The 20,051-nt window shown below is 47.3% G+C and overlaps 1 protein-coding gene across 6 annotated transcripts in view; it reads left to right on the forward strand.

Annotated features, from left to right (window-relative positions):
• DAPK2 (death associated protein kinase 2) overlaps positions 1-20,051 on the forward strand; it is a 119,693-nt gene that overhangs the window by 48,798 nt on the left and 50,844 nt on the right. For 4 of the 6 annotated variants that reach the window (XM_060618331.2, XM_060618330.2, XM_060618328.3 and 1 more), the window contains exon 3: positions 16,924-17,145. In XM_060618331.2, the coding sequence (XP_060474314.1) occupies positions 16,924-17,145 (222 nt within the window). Of the gene's footprint in view, positions 1-7,876; positions 8,096-16,923; positions 17,146-20,051 lie in introns of those variants that run through there. The other 2 variants (XM_060618329.3, XM_060618334.2) reach the window with 2 other exon arrangements.

Here is a 20,051-nt window from a genome sequence, read left to right on the forward strand (position 1 = left end):
GTGCCATTCTCTCCAAGACCCCTGTGCTTGGCTCCTCCTCTGTCATGGGGGTCAGTAATACCTGTCCCCAAGGGCCTCCTAGGGATTTGGTGAATATGAAATAAGACAATTCACATGAAACCACTTTGACAATCATAATGCTACTCTTTAAGAGTTATTTATTGTTAAAAGAAAGAGTCATTCAAGAGATATTTATTAATTTGTGTTTGCTCATTATTCTGCCTTTACCAAAATATGAAAACAGTCTTATAGGCCCAGACTTCCAGCACGAAGGTCCAGAACCAAAGAGAATGTGGAGTGAATTTTTGGGCGCTCAGAAGCCTATCAAGTAATGGAATGGGGGCTTGCTGCAAGTTTTTCTAAAACAGTGCTTCTCAAACTCTAATGTGTTCATGAATCACATGGGAGTCATGTTGACTTACATATTCTGATTCAGTAGTGCTGGCATGGGGTCTGAAATTCTGCCTTTCCAACAAAGCCCCAGTATCTAAAGTCAAATTCCTTTGAGAGTGGGGATGAGGGGATGGACCTGTGAGCTGGGGACAGTTGGGGGATGGGGGTGTCACCATTTTATTACTATGGGAAATGCCTTCTGCTCTGAGATTGCACTTTGAGGAGTCAAGTTCTCAGGGGTAAAATGTTCAGCGGTGAGAAAAGGAGAGGAAGCACAACCCAAGGGCCTGGGAGGGAGATTTCTAGGAAGTTTGTGTTGGGAGCTGTGATTGTAAAACTCAGTGCCCCCACTTCCTTCCCATCCCCATCTGGAAGAGGCTGTTATCTTCCTGGGCTGTGTATTTGCTCTGCATTTTGGAGAAAGAAAGTGTGCATTGTGAGTGCTTGGGGGAAGGAGGTGGAAGGAAGGAGATTGCAGCATCATGCATGGTGACTGTCCTATCTAGGTAACAAGGGGCATTTTCCCATGGCTGGACAGTGATCTAGAGAGAGCGGAATGAGCCAATTCCTGCCTTGGGCATCCAATGGGCAGCACAGGAGAATCTGGTGCAGACCAGAACTTTTTTCTTTGCCAACTGGAGGTGGTTGGAGAGTGTTCTGCTTTTTCCTAGGTACCCCAGTTCTCCCCACCCACAACTTATTCCTTCTTCTCCTTTTACATCAAAATTTCCTTTTTCTTCCCCAGCATAGCTGAATTCTGCCAGTTGGTAGGAAAGTAATCTAATTCAGTGAATTTATATTAAGGCTTACGTGACTGCTAATCCAACTAGCTATTAGTTATTTGCGTTTTTATGAGCTGTGACACACGTGGATTCCTCCCGACTTTTCTCTGTCTGGTCAGAGCCTGAGCTATAGGAAAGCCTGATGCTTTGTAGAGGTCTCTTTTGCTATAGATGCTGATACCTCAGGAGTCTGGGCATGGGAGGAGCTGTGGGGACAAAATCCATGTATACCTGCTTGCAGAGGTGTCTGTTCAGGGAGCAAGGTTCCTTCTGCCTCCATAGCAGGAACCAAGTAAGAGCAGGAGGCTGTGATGTAAGGGGAAGTTGCTCTAATGGTGTGGTTTCACACTGAGTTTTATGGTGCAGACTTAGGGGCTTTCCTGTGTGTGTGTGTGTGTGTGTGTGTGTGTGTGTGTGTGTGTGTGACTCTAAGGCCTTCTGTACAATTTCATTTTTATTTAGCCACGGTCATGTATATTTAAGAAAGAAATAACCAAAAGAAGAAAAGGAGCTCTGCTCCTAGAAAAAGTTTGGAAATCCTTCCCACATAGAAAGACACAGAATAGGGGGGCCTGAGTGGCTTGGTCAGCTAAGTGTCCAAGTTCTGCTTAGGTCATGATCTCGCAGTTCATGGGTTCGAACCCTACATTGGGCTCTGTACTGACAGTGCAGAGCCTGCTTGGGATTCTCTCTCTCACTCTGTCTGCCCCTATCCTGCACTCTCTCTCAAAATAAATAAATAGACTTAAAAAAAAACAACAACAAACCAAAGACACAGAATAGGGTCTCAGGCTGCTCTGCTGTGAATCACTCCATGACCTTGGACAAGCTGAGTATTTCATCAACTGTGAAAAGGGTCCTTCCTCTCCCCTGTGGTTTGACCCTGCAATTCTGTGAGAAGCAGCTATTGGCAGTTGTGGGGGCAGAACTGTTCCTCCCACTCCCCTACTGTGCCCTGGAAAGGCTTGGGTCTGACACCTAGCCTATGGATCGTCCTGACTCCCAGCCCCAGCTTGGTCAGATAATTCCTGGGCTGGAGAGGAGGGGGAGTTTTGACCAAAATACTTTGCATCTTACTCACCACTGGGATCATGAGAAAATTCCTTACAGAACAGAGAGGGGCTGGGTGGGTTTACAGAAGAATGTACATGCAGTGCTTCTGAGCTGAGTGTTGTCTGTGTCAAAGTGGCTCTTACTGTGTACCCTTTGTGAGTTTAGATGTCCTGGACGTAAAGAGAAGTTCCCACAAACAGCTCTGCCCTCAAAGAACATGGGAGGGGAGGCACACAGAATGCTTAGAAAAGAGATTTGTGAGCATGCCTTCTTCAAATGCTTGATGGTTCGTAGATGAATGAGGATCTATGTCTTGTTCATCTTTGTGTCCCCAGTGCCTACACTCAAAACTCACTTATTCAACTCACATGCACTGAGCACAGATAAATGCCAAGAGCACAACAGTGAGCAAGATGGCACTGTCCCTGCCTTTTAGGAGTTAACAGCTCCGAAGGAGGGGAGGAAGGCATGGTGGGTGGGATTCAGGCAAGTAGACAATCAGAATAGCCCAGGGAAGAAAGAACTGTGATGAATGCTGAGTTGTGTACCCAGAGGGCACCTGTTGTCAGGGTCATGACAATTTCAGCCCTCCTGCCTGGGATTCCTGGCAATTCCCCCAGGGTCTGCTCTGGCGTGGGCCCACCCAACAGAGACCCAGGTACTTAGGCACCCACACCCCTTCTCTGTGTGTAAATGAACCTTGTCAGGACATGGCAGGGGATCCTGCAGGGTCCCTGACCTGCAGGAAATGGTGCAGTGGCGGGAGACCCAAGGGAGACAGTCTGTCCCCTGGCTGTTCTGGGCCCTGACGTGTTGAAACACAGCCTGGCTTCTCATTCTGCTCTGGAAGGAAAGCTGGGACCTGCCAGCAGCTCTCAAGATAAGGCAAGAATGTGCCTGTCTGGCCAGGCTGGGGCCCGTGTGGGGCCCATATGGGTGCCAGTGACTGCTCTGTTGGCACTAAGGGTGAAGGTGATTTTCTGAGATACTGAAAGGGCAGCCCGCAGCCATAGGTGAAAACGTGTGCTCCAAACCATGGCAGTCATTATCTGATTTATTCACCCTTCACCATTCAGAAACCATTCACTGGGCAAGAAAGATATGCCAGGCTCTGTGCTAAGTATTCTCATATTTCTCTAATTAAAATTTCCCAACAATCCTGCAAATTAAGTGTATTATTTCCACTCTACAGGCGAGGAAACTGAAGCCCAGAGAGCTGAAACTAAAATCTTATTTATTTATTTACCATATGGCACATGCTGTTCTGAGCCCTTAGGTCTACCAGTGTATCTAATCTTCATCACAGCCTGTGAGTCGTTGTCCTCCTTATCATACTGATGAGGAGGAGACCTAGGCACAGAAAAGCTAAGAAACTCACCCACGTTTCCAGAGCCAGCTAGTGTTGGAACTGGGTTGGGGTTATCCTGGGGTCCTTCCCAGATCAGAGCCCCCCTGTGGCCTCAGAGCATTGCTGGTGAACCTCTGCCCTTCTGTGTCTCCGGTGTGGGTCACGTGTGCAAGCACAAGGCCACACTGAGGCAGCTAGTGAGGGAGGTCTGGTAGGTGGGTTTCTAGAGGGAAGAGGCCATGGGCCAGGGTCTATTCTAGGTTGCAATTTGGGTATATAGAGGAAAAAATAAATCACATTGGACGTGACACGTACCTTTCCTGCATTCTGACAATTAGGCTCAAAGGCAACGTGCCGGGCATGCCAAATGCTGTAATGACTTAGAGCAGCAGAGTTAGAGGAATTGAGAAGGAGTGGCAGCCCTGAGGACGCCTAGTAGCTGCTAATTGGGGATGGTGATGACAGAAGAGGTGGCAAAGCCCCAACTCTGAGCCACTTGCCCAACAGTTTCTGGCTTCTGCTGGGGAGACAGGGCTGGGTAGGAGGATGGTTTGGAGGGAAATCTGCTTCCAAGAGGACTTGGACCTGTTCCTCTCACCCCACCCCACCTTCAGGCTTGTGGGAGACTGGGTGTGGATCAAAGTCAAATCCCTTTGAGGGAGGGGATGTGGGGATGGGCCACCTGTGAGTTGGGGACAGGAGGGGGATGGAGGTGTCACCATTTTATTCCTATGGGAAATACCTTCTGCTCTGAGATCGCCAAACTTGGCTATTGGGGTCGACTGCAAGTGTTTGGGTGGTCCCTCCTTGGACCTTTAGTGGTTTGGGGGCTCCTTTTAGCCATCTGTGAAATGGGCCAAGTTCTGGCTTTGTGGTGGTGCTCCGCAGCTCACTGTCTCCGTGCTACCGTGATGGCAACACAGAACCACTTATAGTTCTTCCTGTTCGTGTGTGTTAAGGATTTGAGGCAACACAGAATAAGAGGCACATAGACGCAACTGGAAATAAAGGCAGAAGATCAAAAGCCACATGCCCTCCGAAGATTATGCGTTATCAAATCTGTGGTGAGGCATTTGGCATTTTAAACAAGCTCCCCAGATGCTTCTGATACACCCCTGAGTTTGAGTACCACTGGTGAGAAGGAGGAAGGCAATACGCCCAAGGTCCAGGCCACCATAGTTGTTGTTACTGACCACCAAGATAACGAAAAGGAAGTAAGATAATGTCATTTTCATTATCTGAAACACGGAAAGGTGTCAGTTTTTCAGGGTGGACGGACATCTTCATGGTGCTGATTTCTGAAAGAAAGGCGTTCTGTGAATCCTGTTACAAAGGGCACTAAACAATATAGTGGATAATTTGGGGACAGGAGAGGTGCTTTGCATCCCTCAAGGGATCTCTTGTGCTGGTCACAAGTGCAGCTGTGGCGCATGCAGGGGGCCTATAGCAGGACGTGCTCACCTTCAGATGCCGTCCCTTCCTGCAATCAGCCAGGAGGAGGGACATTGCCAGGAGGAAAAGTGAGGGGACCTTGAGGAAAGGACCAAGTGTGGGGGATAGAGAAGGCAGTGGTTCCCCTGGGCCTGAATTGAGTGCCCAGGTGAGCAACCAAGTCAAGAGTTCCACCCCAAGGCACAAGGCACTTCCCTTCACAGTGCCCCTAAAGCACATCATCTGGGGGATTGAAGTGTCAGGCAGGAGAAGAGAAAGGTAAAGGGGGAACAACTGGTTAACACCATCTGATGCTGAGAAGACCTGAAGCTCCTTTGTAGACAATACAATCAGCTGGGGAAAATATTTGCAACATACATGACGAATGGTTAATATCACAAATATGTAAAGAGCTTTCATGAACACTTAAGAATAAGGCAAATGCCCCATTAGAAGAATTAGCAAAGCATATACGAGTATGCAATTCAAATTACCCATAAACGTCGGAAAAGATGTTCATTCTCACTAGTAATCAATTACAATTACCCTTTTTCTACAAGTTAATTAACTTAATTCAAGTTAGAACAACAATGAGGTATCACCTTTCAAGTATCAAAATGGTAAAGCTGAAAAACAGTGATGAGCCAGCGTATGTGGAGATGTGTATGGGGTGAGAAATGCAGGAGCTAACAATATTTATGGCAGTCAGGAGTATTAACAGGACAGTATTTCTGGAGGATAATTTGTGAAGCATGAAAAAACACCTCAAAATTGTACATCACTTTTGGCTAAGGATTCTATTTCCTGCCATTCATCTTGAGGAAAGAAAATCAAGGGATATATACAAAGATTTATACATAAGGGTATTTATAACAGTGTTATTAATTATATTAAAAATTGGAAGTAATATAAATGTCCAAAGTTAAGAATTTGCTATCACAACCATGGTTTATCTGTACAATGGGATACCATATAGCCATTTAAAATCAAGTAGTAAAAGAATTGTTAGTTATGTAGGAAAATTTGAAGTAGATATATTATTAAGTGGAGCGTGTAAAAAAAGCAGGTTCCAAAATAGTACTTATGGTGGCATCCCCGTTACATTAAAAAAAATCAACAAATAGAAAAGACTTTATACTATGCTCTGAAACAAATCCAAGAGAGCAGACACCAAATGATAAGGGTGGTTATCTCAGGAATGTGTGATTAAGGACAGTTTTTAGCTTCCTCTTTGTGCTTTTCTGTGTTTTCTTTCTTTTAGATAATGAACATGCTGCTTTTGTAATAAAAAAATATCAGGAACATGTTGTTTTTTTAAGTGAATCTGCCAATAAGTAAGGGATGATACCCTTTACCACACTGCCTGCTGCCTCTGTTTAAATCTTCCTTTCTCCAAGCATTGACTGCCTACCTGCTTTGTGCTCAATGCTGAGCAGGGTCTATGAGAGTTGCTACTCTCCAGGCTCTTACGGGTGGTTAGTGGTGAAGGGTAAGGTGAATGCCCAGATCATTTGCTGTAGAAATACTTTTGGTCCTTGGTGTGTTCAGCATTTTGCTGGTTGTGAAGGTGCTATAGGGGCCCTTGCTGAGAGTGCCTGAGATCTGCTTTGCTTGCCTGGAGCCCTAATCCTCTTTCTTTGGAAATTTAATTGGTTAACATGTGACTGCTAAACCTCAGGAGCCTGAACCATGGCTGGGGTCTGTGCAGTGGGAAACCCAGAAATCACCCTATATGTTTCAAACTGATAGATCCATGTGACATATTGGCCTGCATCAGAGAATCCTAAGAGGGCAAGCTAGGAGGGAGGTAGGGAGGTGAAAAATGCATCTGGTCCAACTCTTAATTTTTCAAACGAGAAAACTAAGGCCCCCACAGAGAAGGGGACTTGGAAGTTGGTGACAGAGTCAGGACTCCTACCCTCGTGCTCTGCCCACATTTATAGACCTGAGTGTTTGGGAGATGTGATCTGGGATGTTGTCAAGTAATGGCAAGGAAGCAAACAAACTTGGGATAAAAAATGAACAGAAATTCTGAGAAGCAGAGCGCATCCACCCTAGACGGCTAAGAACTGAGTATATCAGTGAAGAAGTTGCAACAAGAATTCCCAGGACATTAAGATTCAGGGTACAGAAGAGCACCGACAAGAAATAATTGGTTATGATTTGTTCACACACCCACATTCACATACACAGACACACATAGTCAGTCCTCTGCAGAGCCCCCTATTTGGTGTGAATTTTAAGAAAGTGGAAAGACCTTTTTATCTCCAAGGAATTTCTCCACTTGCCCAATATGGCCATAGACTTGCCACCTTAAAGCCCCTCTTGGTCAAGGATGCTGTGAAAATGTGAATACGTTACTTTGGAATGAGGTCAGGTTAACCCTTTGGAATCCTTTGTCACTTTATGTGGGTTATGGAAAGGATCCCAGAGGGATATGGACCACAGGGAGGTGAAAGTTCACGGGAGACAGGCTGGGCACAGAACTCTGCACTGGGGGGAGGGGTCTGGCAAGTTGGGAGGGAGGGGTTAGAGAAGATAAACTGCTCACGTCATCATTTCCTGAGGATGGCCCTGTACCCCCATAGTAATAGCAGAACCTCGGCCATCTTGGATTTTTCTGTCTTCCTTTGCAGTCCCTTTTCTGCTCTGTGCCACGAGCTCGTGTTTTAGGTCTCATCTGTTATGGTCCAGCCTCCTGGGCTTTGCTAGGCTGTGAAGGCCAATTGGCTGACATTTCTAAGATTGATCTAGCTGACCTGTTCCGTTGAAGTTCTTTCACTAATCAAATGTATATCTGATTGTCAGGAGCCAGGGGGTGAGAAGGGGCCCCACCCCAACTGAACATCTTTGTCGGCTAACCACTTGCTCTCCCCTACCCTCCACCCCCACAGAGAAGAGAGGAAGGGGCAAGTGTAGCTTCCTGATATATTTCCTCAGGAAGTGGCCACTTGAGGGGGAGGAAGTGAGGTAGAGAGGTGATGACTTGGGGCATCCACAGAATAAAGCATTCGTATATCGCTCTCTGCTTTTCCAGCTTTGGTGAGCTGTTTCCCTTTGCCTGCCTGAATCCAGCTTTTTCTGCCAGGTTTGGTCAAATTCTACCTGCTCTATAAGGCTTCCACCGACCCCTGTCAGCTGGTACTCCTTCTCTGTTCTGACTTGCTGCAGCATTACTGTTTGCTCCCTCACTTGACCCTGAGGCAGGTGTCTTTTACACACCCATGTCATATTTCTTTTTCCATTAGTGTGTGTCTCATTTCCCCAGCTGACTATAAGCCTTTCAAGTTGTGGGATGTGCCATGCTTATAGCCCTTCGGACACTGATCAATAAATGGGGGGTGGAGGAATGAATTAGTGAATGGATGGATAGGTGAAGGGACAGTTCGGTGGATGCAGGAAGGTGGGTGGGGAGATAGGGAGGTGAGTGGGCGGCAGGCTCCAAGCCCAACGCTATATTATGTATAACCTACATCATGTCAGTGTCTAGAACCTAGACTCTAGACTAAGAGAATAGCCAGAGAACACTGAGCTGTATTTTCAGTGAAAACCTTTCTCTATGTAGCCAGGTGCAGCTTAAATTAGGCCAGACTTCTTTCAGGTGTTGAACTTATGGGCTCATGTTCATTTGACAACAGCTATCAAAATGTGCTTATACCTCAAAATAGATTCCAAAAAGTAATCATACCTCAGCCTGACTTGGCTGTGCTCAACGATTCCTTCCTTTCTGTGCTTTAGGAGTTTTTTTCTGACAAAAAAAAAAAAAAAAAAAAAAGGCCAGAGGAAGGAAGTTTGTCTGCAGGGGCAAGCTATCAAATGAGCTAACCTGTGAATGCAGCTGTCATAGGCCAGCATGAGCATACACCTCTGACTCTGTGGACAGAGGCCATTTGTAGGTCATGGTTCAGCTCCTGGAGACTTGTGGTTCCTGATTCTATGTATTCCTTACTGCTGACCCTGAACTTGGTTTGGTTGGAGTGACTTCTTGAAAGACTAGATAATAATTTTGAGAAATATCAGTATTTTCTATCCACCCCCCCCCCTTTTTCCATGTACAGTTTGGAACTGTTTGGAGATCATCAAAGAGCATTTGGCCACATTGTACAGTGTGCTTCCCAAATTGTGCTTTGTGGAGCTCTCAGGGTTCCACAGAGCTCGTTAAGCCACAGGGGGTAGGCTCTGAGTTGGTGGGTTCTGAGTGCCTCTCCCCCAAAAGAAGCACTGCTTTTTATCTTTTTTACATATGGCACATATTCTGTGCAAGATTTATTGGAGATGGGGTTCCACTCCTCCAACAAATTTAGAAACGTATGTCAGGAGGCTGTCAAGGCATTCATAACATGGTCAGAGAGGAGAAACGGATTCATTGGACAGACTGCTTGGCTCACTAGCTGGGAGAAAAGGCCACTTAAATTTTTTGTTAATGTTTTTATTTATTTTTGAGAGACAGAGAGAGACAGAGCACCAGCAGGGGAGGGGCAGAGAGAGAGGGAGACACAGAATCCTAAGCTGTCAGCTCTGAGCTATCAGCACAGAGCCCGAGGCAGGGCTCAAACCTACGGACCTTGAGATCATGACCTGAGCCAAAGACAGCCATTTAACCGACTGAGCCACCCAGGCGCCCCAAGAAAAGACCATTTAGATGGCTCCAGGAATTCTTGTGTTTGTAGGTCTTGTGTTGATGTTTCTACCTGCTCCAGAGTCTCCACTCGCCTCCAGCTGGCTTGGATGTTCCTCCTGTGGGTCTCACACTCCTTGCTTGCCCACCTAGTTCCCAATGTGCTGCCCACCTGGCTTGTGGTAAAATTTTGCTCATTACCCTTATCTCTCTGTCCTGGAATTCTGACCTGATACCTGCGATTTCTGGTGACTTTATACTTCTTCACCTTATTTTGGCTTCCTGGAAAATTGGTTCCTTGCCCTGCCCTTGAGTAACTGTGTCCCAAGTATCATCTGCCTTCCTGGATCCTGGCATCCCCTGGGACCCCACTTTTCATCTGCCATGGCCCTCCCCAGCACTATCTTCTTCTTCTTTTTTTAAATGTTTATTTATTTATTTATTTATTTTGAGAGAGAGAGAGAGAGAGAGAGAGAGAGAGATAGTGAGCAGGGAGGAGCAGAGAAAGAGGGAGAGAGAGAATCCCAAGCAGGCTCTGCACTGTCAGAGCAGAGCCCGATGCGGGGCTCGAAATCACGAACCTCGAGATCATGACCTGAGCCAAAACCAAGAGTTGGATGTTTAATGACTGAGCCACCCAGGTGCCCTGCAGCACTATTTATTTTTAAGCTGGGATCTGAGGAGGCAATTCATTGGGGCTGAATCAGGTTCAAGAATGTGCTGGGATTGGAAAATGGGGACCAGGATCTGGATGTGGCAATCTAGTGGATGGAAAGAAAAAATAATTAACATCCATGGAAAAGTTCTAGTTCACACAGTGCTTTCACATTTCATTCTCATCACAGTCCTGTGAGATTGGGATATTCTTATGTCTGTATTACACACAAGGAATGTGATTTGCTGAAGGTAGAACTGGAAACAGAACCTGGGTCTTTTGACCCTTAATCTTGGACTAGGGTATAGGAGATAAGAAACAGGTTGATTGCTAAGGCAATGAGGAGAAGGCTCTTGTTCATGGGAATTGGGAGTGGCCTGACTAGGGGCTGGATGTTTTGGTAATGGATGGGAGATAAGAGGCAGAGTCAACCACAAAGGCCCCACAGTCAAGGCTGGCTAGGCAGAGGAGTGAGGAGGGGGCTTTGTGACACCATCCCCAGACAGGCTGTTGCCATGAGATCGGGGTGTGAGTCCTCTGGGATCAGGCTGATCTGGTTCTTGCAGACTACAGATTTGAACGGCTCCTGCCCGTGCCTTTGAGACATGTTAGCTGACGAGCCCATTCCCCTACCTGCTGGGCTGCCCTTGGGGTGGCCTTGATTGGAAGCATCTAAGCATTATCCCTGCCCTGTAGCCCTGAAACTTGCAGGGTAATTCCAGAAGAATCATGGCTTATTGTTCTGCAGTGTGGGAAGAGGAACTGTAATGACCACTTGGGGGAAGTAGGAGGAAGAACCTGGTCTCCGCAACCCTATGACTTGGAACACTGCACGTTTGCCACCACTCCCCTCAGTGGCATCTCATCCCTGGGTTTGCATTCTGTGCAGCTCTGCCTCATCTCTACCTTGATAAACTGGTGACTTTGGGGCAGGTTACTGAATTCATGGACACTTTAAAGTTGACTGAGAAAGGGGTGCCTGGGTAGCTCAGTTGTTTAAGTGTCTGACTCTTGGTTTTGGCTCAGGTCATGATCTCATGGTTCATGAGTTCAAGCCCCATGTCAGGCTCTGCGCTGGCAGCATGGAGCCTGCTTGGGATTCTCTCTCTTTCTCTCCCTCTCTCTCTGCCCCTCCCCTACTCATGCGCACATGCACTCTCTCTCTCTCTCAAAACAAATAAATATTTTAAAAATTAAAAAAAAAAGTTGTCTGAGAAAGGAAGTGAGTTAAGTCCACTCTATTCCTAGACCTTACAAAACACCTTTAGCAGCCTACCCCTCGTGATTGCCAGAGCAAGTCAGACTGGCTGCAGCTTACCATGGCAGGTAGGGGTGGATGGGCTGTGGATGTGGTCTCCTTGATGCAAGCCATCATGGGTGCATTGTCTTTTGAAAATTAAAACCAACAATAAAATAAAATAAAAATAAGTCTGCTTTCTATTTTCATGTGCTCGTGCAATTCTGAATAATATCAGTGATAAAATATTCCTCTCTTCTGGGGTGGGCCCCTCTCCTCACTGCTTGGTACACTAATGAAGCTAGAGTCAGTAGGCGGGATTTCACGTCCTAGACCTGCTATCAGGGCTGGCTACCCGGCCCAACTACCAGGTCACTTAACCTCCCTAAGCCTCTGCCTTCTTTTCTGTGAAATGGAACTAAGAATGATACCTGCAAATATTAAAAGAATGAATGTAAGATTAGTTTATAAAGAGAAAAGCTGGCTATAAATGTTGTAGTATCTACATTGCTATACAAAAGCTAAACGGTGTGAGATCTGGGTCTTGCTCGGGTTATTCTTCTTTGGCAGTGAAGAATTTGGGGGTGATTGAGCCAGGTTCTTCCGTGAAGTTGAGGAGCTAGTGTTGGAGACGTAACATCGTTTTTGGCACTGAGAAACTGTTCTGGGTTTACGCCTTTTCATCTGATTCCTGGGTAGACATTAGGACACCCTTGTGGGGCATCACTCTGGGTCCTGCTGTGTTCTGAAATGAGGCCCATCTGTCTCACTCGTGATGCAGCCTGCTTCATCCTCAGGGGGTGCTGAGTGAGTGAGGAGCTGAGCCCTCTGCCTGGGAAGAGGGGTGTGTTCCTGACTTAATTGCAGAAGAGTGTGCTGGCAGAAGCACAGAAGGTAGTGTGTGTCTGGAGGATTGACTGTCCCTTACTAAACCAGGCCACGTGACTTTCACACGCCAGCCTTCGGCACTGAACCCCCCTCCCCCGCCCGGCCCATGCCTCCTGCCTTTCTACAGGGCTGGATAGTAAAGCCCTTTCTCAGGCATTATTTGTGATTTCCCCTGTGACGTGACCAGTCTAGGTTTTCTCACCCCCACTTGACAAAGGAGGAAACTGAGGACCAAGGAGTTGAACAGGCTGCCCAGGGTCAGGGTAGGGCTTTGACTGGAACCCACATGGAGAATGAAGGGAAGGCCTTTACTTCTGTTCAGTTTGCTGTGGGCTTTTTAGAGCTTTCTGACAGAAGCCTTCTGAGGTGAGACTTCAGGGGACAGGTGGAGAAACACAAACTGAGAAGGCAGTTCCTTGTCCCAACCCATGAGGCTTTGATGGCAGGACCAGGAATTAGGCCTCCTGACTGCCAGCCCTTTGCTGCACTAAACCATGGGTTAGGTATTGACTCTTGCAGTATGAAGGGAGGGGAATTGGAATATGTGTGCTTTGTGCTTGTGTATCCCATGTTTTAGCATTCCCATAACTTCTGACTTAGTGTTGATAATGATTTTCATTAGAGATTGGGTGCCTTCCCTCTCTTCCCTCTCTGGATAACACCCTGGGGTCTCTGTCCTAACCTAGAGAGCTCCTCGCTGCCTACCTCTTGCCCCCATAGCCAAGTTGGGCAACTTCTGCACTGTGGGGCCTGAACTCCTATCTTTGGAGCATCCCAATGGGCAGATGAAGGCCCATCACCATCACTGCTTTTACCTGCCCATTACCAGACGTAGTACAGAGTCACCTCAGCTCTGATTTTATTTTGTTTTTTTTTGTTTTTTTTTTACCTCAGCTCTGATTTTTGCATTTGCGACCAGGGTGTGTCTGAATGTAAACTTCCATTCCTGTTACCCCCAAAGCCTAGGGTAATCTTCTGTCTTGGTTTGGAGCTGACCCATCAAGCAAAAGACTCCTGGTGGGAGAGACGACACTCCTCTGCCCTCTTCCCTTCTCCCCCTTACTCCTTCCCTCAAATGTCAAATCAAAGAACCAAGGGAGAGGGTGATAAAAGGACCAGGAATAAAATGAGTAACAGCAGTATAGTATCTTTATCTGTCAAAGGGAGATAATCAGAGGACTGTTGTAAGGCGGTGTTCTCAGCCCCGGCTGCACATCAGTCACCTGGGAAGTTTTTAAAGATCTCAGTTCCCAGGATGCAGCCAGATCCAGGAGACTGGGATATAAATTCCCTGGGTGATACTGGTTTATAGACAGTTGCTCCAAGGATTAAAAGAGTTGGTTAACTGCTTAGAACAAAGATATTCCTGTATCAGGTTATGCACTAGACTCATCAGAAGGACTTTCAAAATGGTACTGATTCCCTGGCCACATATTGACACCATTTAAATCAGTGACTTCTGGGGTGCCTCTTGCTTGGCCTTCATGTGAGCAATAAACTAGTAACAGTTATACTAGCTATCATTTTTTAAGCTGACTGTGGGCCAACATCGCAGGTATTTCCAGTCATCATGATTCCCTGGTAGGGAGTCATGATTCCCATTTTACAGATGAGGAAACTGATGCTCAGAGCAGAGAGCCACTCTCCCCAGGGGACAGCACAAGTTTCCTGAGTCCAGGCCTGTCTGCCCCGGAAGGCTGCTTTTGCTGCCCAGAGCCTGGCAGCCAAGAGGCTGGCCTTAGTGGAGCATATTCTCCCCTCTTCTCCGTAGTGGCCCAGCAAGAGGGGAAAACCCATAGGTGGCCTTAGCTCTCCTTGGGCTCCCCAGGGCAGGTTGAGTGGAGGATCCCTCCCCCAGGAAGAGAGGGGGAGATGAGGGGTGTTGCTTGGTATTTGGCTCTCAAAATGCCTCCTTTTGGTGCGAGAAAGTTGCCTGCATATTAGGACTGACCCCCGGTCACCTCTCATTGCCACAGCTGCTCTCTCTCACAAGGAGAAAACTCAACCAGGAAAAGCAAACACTCATTTGCGTTTTTGAGAGTTTGAGGAATTTTTAAGTCATGTGATACAGAATAATGCCTCCATTTCCCTCTTAAGACAAAGGGAGGGGGCTATCTCAAGGTGACTGAAATATTTTGCTCTGCTTTATAAAAACCTTGCACCTCCATCTCTGTGCTCTGTAGGCTTAAACAAAATGCTTAAAATCCTTAAGCTTTGGTTTCCCCATCAGTCAGCTGGAAAGAGTAAGCCCTGTCTGCCCTCAAAACTGCTGATGCCAGGTCCCTAACATGTCAGAGAAAAGAAAAGCATGGCCATCTTGACACTGAGACTCACAGTTGCCTGGGACTGGAAGCTTTGTCAGATGTTTCCTGGCTCTCGCTAAGGGACCCAATGTCCCTGAGGCCCATAGTAGCTCCAAGCGACCAGTGTTAGAGATCGCCCTGAATGTGTTCACTCTGGCTTTGGGAGGCCTGGCTTCACTCCACTTGTGTCAACTCCTGTGTGTAGACAACTAGGAGCCAATATTTGGGGCATAAATAGCTGAAACTTTATTTAAAAAAATTTTTTTAACATTTATTCATTTTTGAGAGACACGGAGAAACAAAGCACAGCAGGGGTGGGGCAGAGAGAGAGAGGGAGACACAGAAGCCAAATCAGGCTCCAGGCTCTGAGCTGTTAGCACAGAGCCTGACACAGGGCTCCAACTCACGAACCATGAGATCATGACCTGAGCCGAAGTCGGACACTTAACCAACCGAGCCACCCAGGCACCCCTGAAACTTTAGAGTTAGTAGACAATGGAATATAAATTTGGTTCCACAAAGCCATCCTTGTCCAGCCTAGCCCAGGCCCCAGGGCCCCTCCTTCCCCAGAGCTCCCTCTGTACCTGTTATCTGTGCCTTTGGTCCTTGCCCTGCACAGGACCTGGCACAGACCAGACACTCAGGCAGCACTAAAGTGAATGAAGGATGAGGGGATGGAGACATACAGGAATATGTATCTGGTGATGTCTCTAAGGTGGTTGCCATAGAATGCTATTTAAGTGTTGGCATATCTATTCCTTGCTTGCTCTACTTGACTTTTTTTTTTTGTCACTTAGGTTTATTTTGAAGACTGTCTCACTGAGGATTATTCTAGGAATGGAGTGGTTCAGATGTGATGCTATTTTTCTGAGGTTGAGGCAAATATCCCGAGAATTTCATCGTGTGTAACTCTTTTACCCCAGAGCCGCAAAGAGAGTACATCTTAAGTGTGGAGTATGGCATCGCTTATTAAGCCATTAAGCTGAACCTGCAAACTTTCTGAGTTCTGTTTTAGCAGTGGGTATTGTGAGCAAACGTGGGGGCACTTGTGAGAATGATAGAAGGGGAGTAGGAAGACGCCAGGAAGGGTGACCACTGGGCCGTCTCCAGGCCCTTAGAGCTGCCCACCCATCCTGACCACCTGAACTGAGATGGTGAACAGAAGGCTGCTTCCCTCCCCTGTGGAGTGGGCTGTCCTTGGAACGCTCAGAGAAGCTGGCTCAGGGCCACCTGCCACTCGCATGGACACCATTCCATGGCTACTGTATTGGTCTCCAGAATGAAGTATTTCTAGGCCCAAACCTGAGGGGCACTTAGCATATTCTTGACTTCTATAACTACTTAGTGGCTTTGTAGACAGTGAGCTGGGCACCTGAGCTGGCCATTGGCTCTGTGATGACCTCACGCTTGTCACTGACCTCTCCTGTGCCTCAGTTTTCTAACACTTTGCAATTCTCTGGTCCCATCAGCCCTCTCGCTGTGACCAACTCCCCCTTATGGTTATTAGCAGTGTTAGGCTGCCTCCACCCACCCCCGCCTCCTCCAGTATCCCACCAACCCAGCCAGCATATCCTCTGGCCTTGTCTTTACATTAAGTGTATCACTCTCGTATTTTCTCTGTCTCCTTACTGAGGACTTGCTTTGCTCAGGTCATTGAAATTTTATTTGTTGGGAGGAGGTTGGGGGCAAAGGTACAAACATGAGAATATAGAGATATCACAATTATAAATGGATGAATTTATGCTTGTGTCCAGGTAAGACAGACTCAAATTGAATAACTGTTACCATTAATATTTTGGCCATACCAATATTTATGTTTTTCCTTGCTAATCTTTACATTATGTAGTATAAGCCTCTGGACATTGTGATTTTATCTAATGGATAGTGGACTCGGGTTCTCATAGAGACTTAAGAACAATGAAGCTGTGTCATCCTGATCAAATAGGAAACCGTTCAGGGCCTCAGTGTTCACATCTGTACACGGGGAATGACAATACTGGCATTCATTCCTAGTAAAGGCAAAGTACTCATATGAACAGAAGGAAGCCCAGTACCTGGCCCCTCTCCGCCACTCGTTACCTGGCAGGGGAGGATGCAGGCTGGTGATATAATTTGTCCTACTCTGGCGGAATATAGTGTGGCCTGGGGCTGACAAGTGGTCACTTCTTTGATGGACACAGTTACACCCTGATTGTGCTGGTCTGTGTCCCCACAGCGGCCAGTTTGCCATTGTGAAGAAGTGCCGAGAGAAGAGCACGGGGCTGGAGTACGCGGCCAAATTCATCAAAAAGCGGCAGAGCAGGGCCAGCCGGCGGGGCGTGTCCCGGGAGGAGATCGAGCGGGAGGTGAGCATCCTGCGGCAGGTGCTGCACCCCAACGTCATCACGCTGCATGACGTCTTTGAGAACCGAACCGACGTGGTGCTCATCCTCGAGCTGTGAGTGGGTGTTTGGGACCCATGGGGGGCAGCAGAGGCAGGTAGGGTGGTGGGTGCTTCAGCCACAGGTCCCAGAGGGCAGCGGCAACCAGACCTCATGAGCTTGGCCCAAAGAAGGTGAAGTCAATGGTGGGTGGTTTTCATTGGTTGCTGCCCCCTTCATCCTCCTTCTGAGCTTGGGCCAAAGGTGGGTGGGTTTGCCGAGCATCAGGGACAGAAGGCAAGGGTCTGGGTCTGGCTTTCATGGGACCCTGGGGATAAAAGGGAGGCAATGGCTGGCCCCTGGGTCGTTTCCTGGCGGAGGATGTGGGAGGATGGTGGGGGGTGGGGGGCGGTGTAAGAAGGTAGTATGAGGGGAGGAGAGGCTGTCCGGGAGGGGTCTTCTCTATGAGGAGGAGCGGAACAAATATCCTTCAGGCTCTGCAAAGCCCTTCCCCAGCCCTTTCTTGGGAAAAATTCCCACATGTGTGCTGTTTGATGCCTTCATTATCATAATAATAGCTATTATTTAGAGAGCCCTAGTATAAGGCAACCATTTGTCGATGCTTCTTGTTTGCCATCCTGTTCAGTCCTCACAAAGACTATTGAGGGAAGTGTCCTCCTAACACAGAGGAGTTACTTGGCATTCACTGTACTGAGCACTTCTGTTATCTTATTTAATCTTCATAAAAATCTTATCACACAGAAGCTCTTACTATCTCCATTTTACAGACAAGAACACTGAGAGGCCAGGTCTCTTATAAGACCCTAGAGCCAGGAAGAGGAGGGGCTTGAGTCCACACTGCTTGTGCAGACAGCTATGAGCATGAGGTGAGATGGCATTATGCTGGCCTAACTGGGCAAGACGTCATAGTCTGATGATGCCAAGACTCCAGGAATTGGCCACCTTGTGTCCCTCCTGGAAGTGTCTCCATGGAATGGGGAGATAGAGTTCTGGCAGACAACAGAGTTTGAGTTGGACTGTACAAGTCACAATGGCTGTGTGCAATCAAGCAGCACGACCTGGTGTTGGGAGTGTCCTGAGCCTCATGGGCATGTATGCATCTGCTGGTTGCAGAGGAGTGGTAGCATTTGTTTCAGAAATCCCTGACTTTGTGACCTTGGGCAAGACACCTCACTCCTCTGAGCTTCAGCTCCCATCTGTAAATGTGGCAGCCATCCTTAACCTGCCCACAAGTTGGGTGGACCACCTGACATTTGAAGTCATTCTAATTTGAGAACTAAGCCCTGACGTTACCAGGATATAGATTTATGTAGCAGATGGGCATTTGCATACTCTTGCATTGATGCTTAAATTATCCATCTCACTGTTTAAATGCATAGACTCACCCGTGCTATTCCTTTCACTCCAGCGTCCTCCGGTCTCTCCCATAGACCTCTCAGCCACTTGGACTAGTTGGCGTATGCCGCTGCCTGACTCAGCAAGCCTGGGGGCGTCCCACAGGTGCGGTCAGCCATGTGGACAGCCCAAGGTGTGGCATGCCACAGGGCTAAGGGTCAACAGTTGGCACAGTGTTCCCAGCAGAGAGCGACAAGCTTACCCCTGCTGGGGAGGCTAGGCCACTGCTTTAAAAAAACTTTCCAGCAACTGAAAAGAAATCGCATTTACAATCCTACCATCCAAACATAGCTATTCATGTTTTTCTGTGGTTCCTCTCGGTCTTTATCTATTTGTATACAATCGTTGTACTTGCACAATTTCTTGCTCTACTTTTCCCCTTCAGCATAATTTCACAAATAGTTTTTTTTTCTTTTAACTGACTGTATCATGTTTCATTGAATTACATACTCCTATATCCCTATCGTTGGACATTTCGTTTTGATTTTCCAGCTTTTAACCATTACACATTTCACTGCCAGAAAACAACTTCCTTCCCATAACTTCCCACTTTTCTTTTGAATTAATCCTTTCAGATCAATCCCCAGGAAGGGGATGACTAGGCTGACATTTGGAGGGCTCTTGATATCCTCACTTTCATGGGACGATATTAGTTAACCTGTAGGACCTACAATATAGGAGCGGTTTCCAGTTTGCCCGCAGCCTTGTCAGCCCTGGGCCATTTGTTCCAAAACAGGATTCATTATTCATTTGCCTTTATGGTTATCAAATGATTTGTTGTTGTCATTTTTATTCTTATAAGATTAAAGTGTTTTATTCTTTAGTTGCTAGAGAAATTGCCTGCTTTTCCTGGTTTGCAGAACCCTAGGAGTTGGGGTCTGGGATGCTCTTGAGATGTCCCTGTTTCTCCCAGCAGGGCTCATAGTCAGCAACAGTTATGTGCCCTCTTCCAGTGAGTTGTCACCATCCCTACCATCGAGCTGTCGCACTGGTACTCCCACTGTGACTTGCTTGAGCTGCTGTGCTTGCTCAGTTCTGTCTATTCATAGTTTCTCTATCACCTCTTTTACTTTGAAGCTGTCTCACTGCTCTTGGGGTGCCTACCTATGGAGTGCTGGGGATTGCTAAGGCTAGCAATGGTGCTGGAACAATGTGTGACAAGGGTGTCCCAGGGAGGACCTCCCAAGAGAGAAGGGGTTTTCATGGGCTTTTGTGTTGGGATTTGGTGACCCCTGTTGGGCTGATCAGCAGCCTTTGACTGCCTGGTCCTCACGGTGCCCTAACAGGTTAGTGGGTTTGCCCAGTGTTTAAACATGACTATCAGTGCCCGCCTTGTTCAGTTGAAATTGCAGGTTTTGTGGATGGGTTTACCCCAATCCCATTGTCCCTCTCAGCAACTGTTGTCTGGTGCAGGGCTTGCTTTTGCTTTCTGCTAAAGTGACCAGTACTCAGAAGACATACCCAGCCCTGAGTTAAGTCCCTTTAAACTGTCATCACTCCATCCATGACCTCCTTAGCAATAGCTGCCTCTGGTCAGGGCTGTTGAAAGCAGGGATGGGAAGGATTT

This window comes from Panthera onca, chromosome B3, assembly GCF_046562875.1.
Source record: "Panthera onca isolate mPanOnc1 chromosome B3, mPanOnc1 haplotype 2, whole genome shotgun sequence".
NCBI classification, from domain to species: domain Eukaryota; kingdom Metazoa; phylum Chordata; class Mammalia; order Carnivora; family Felidae; genus Panthera; species Panthera onca.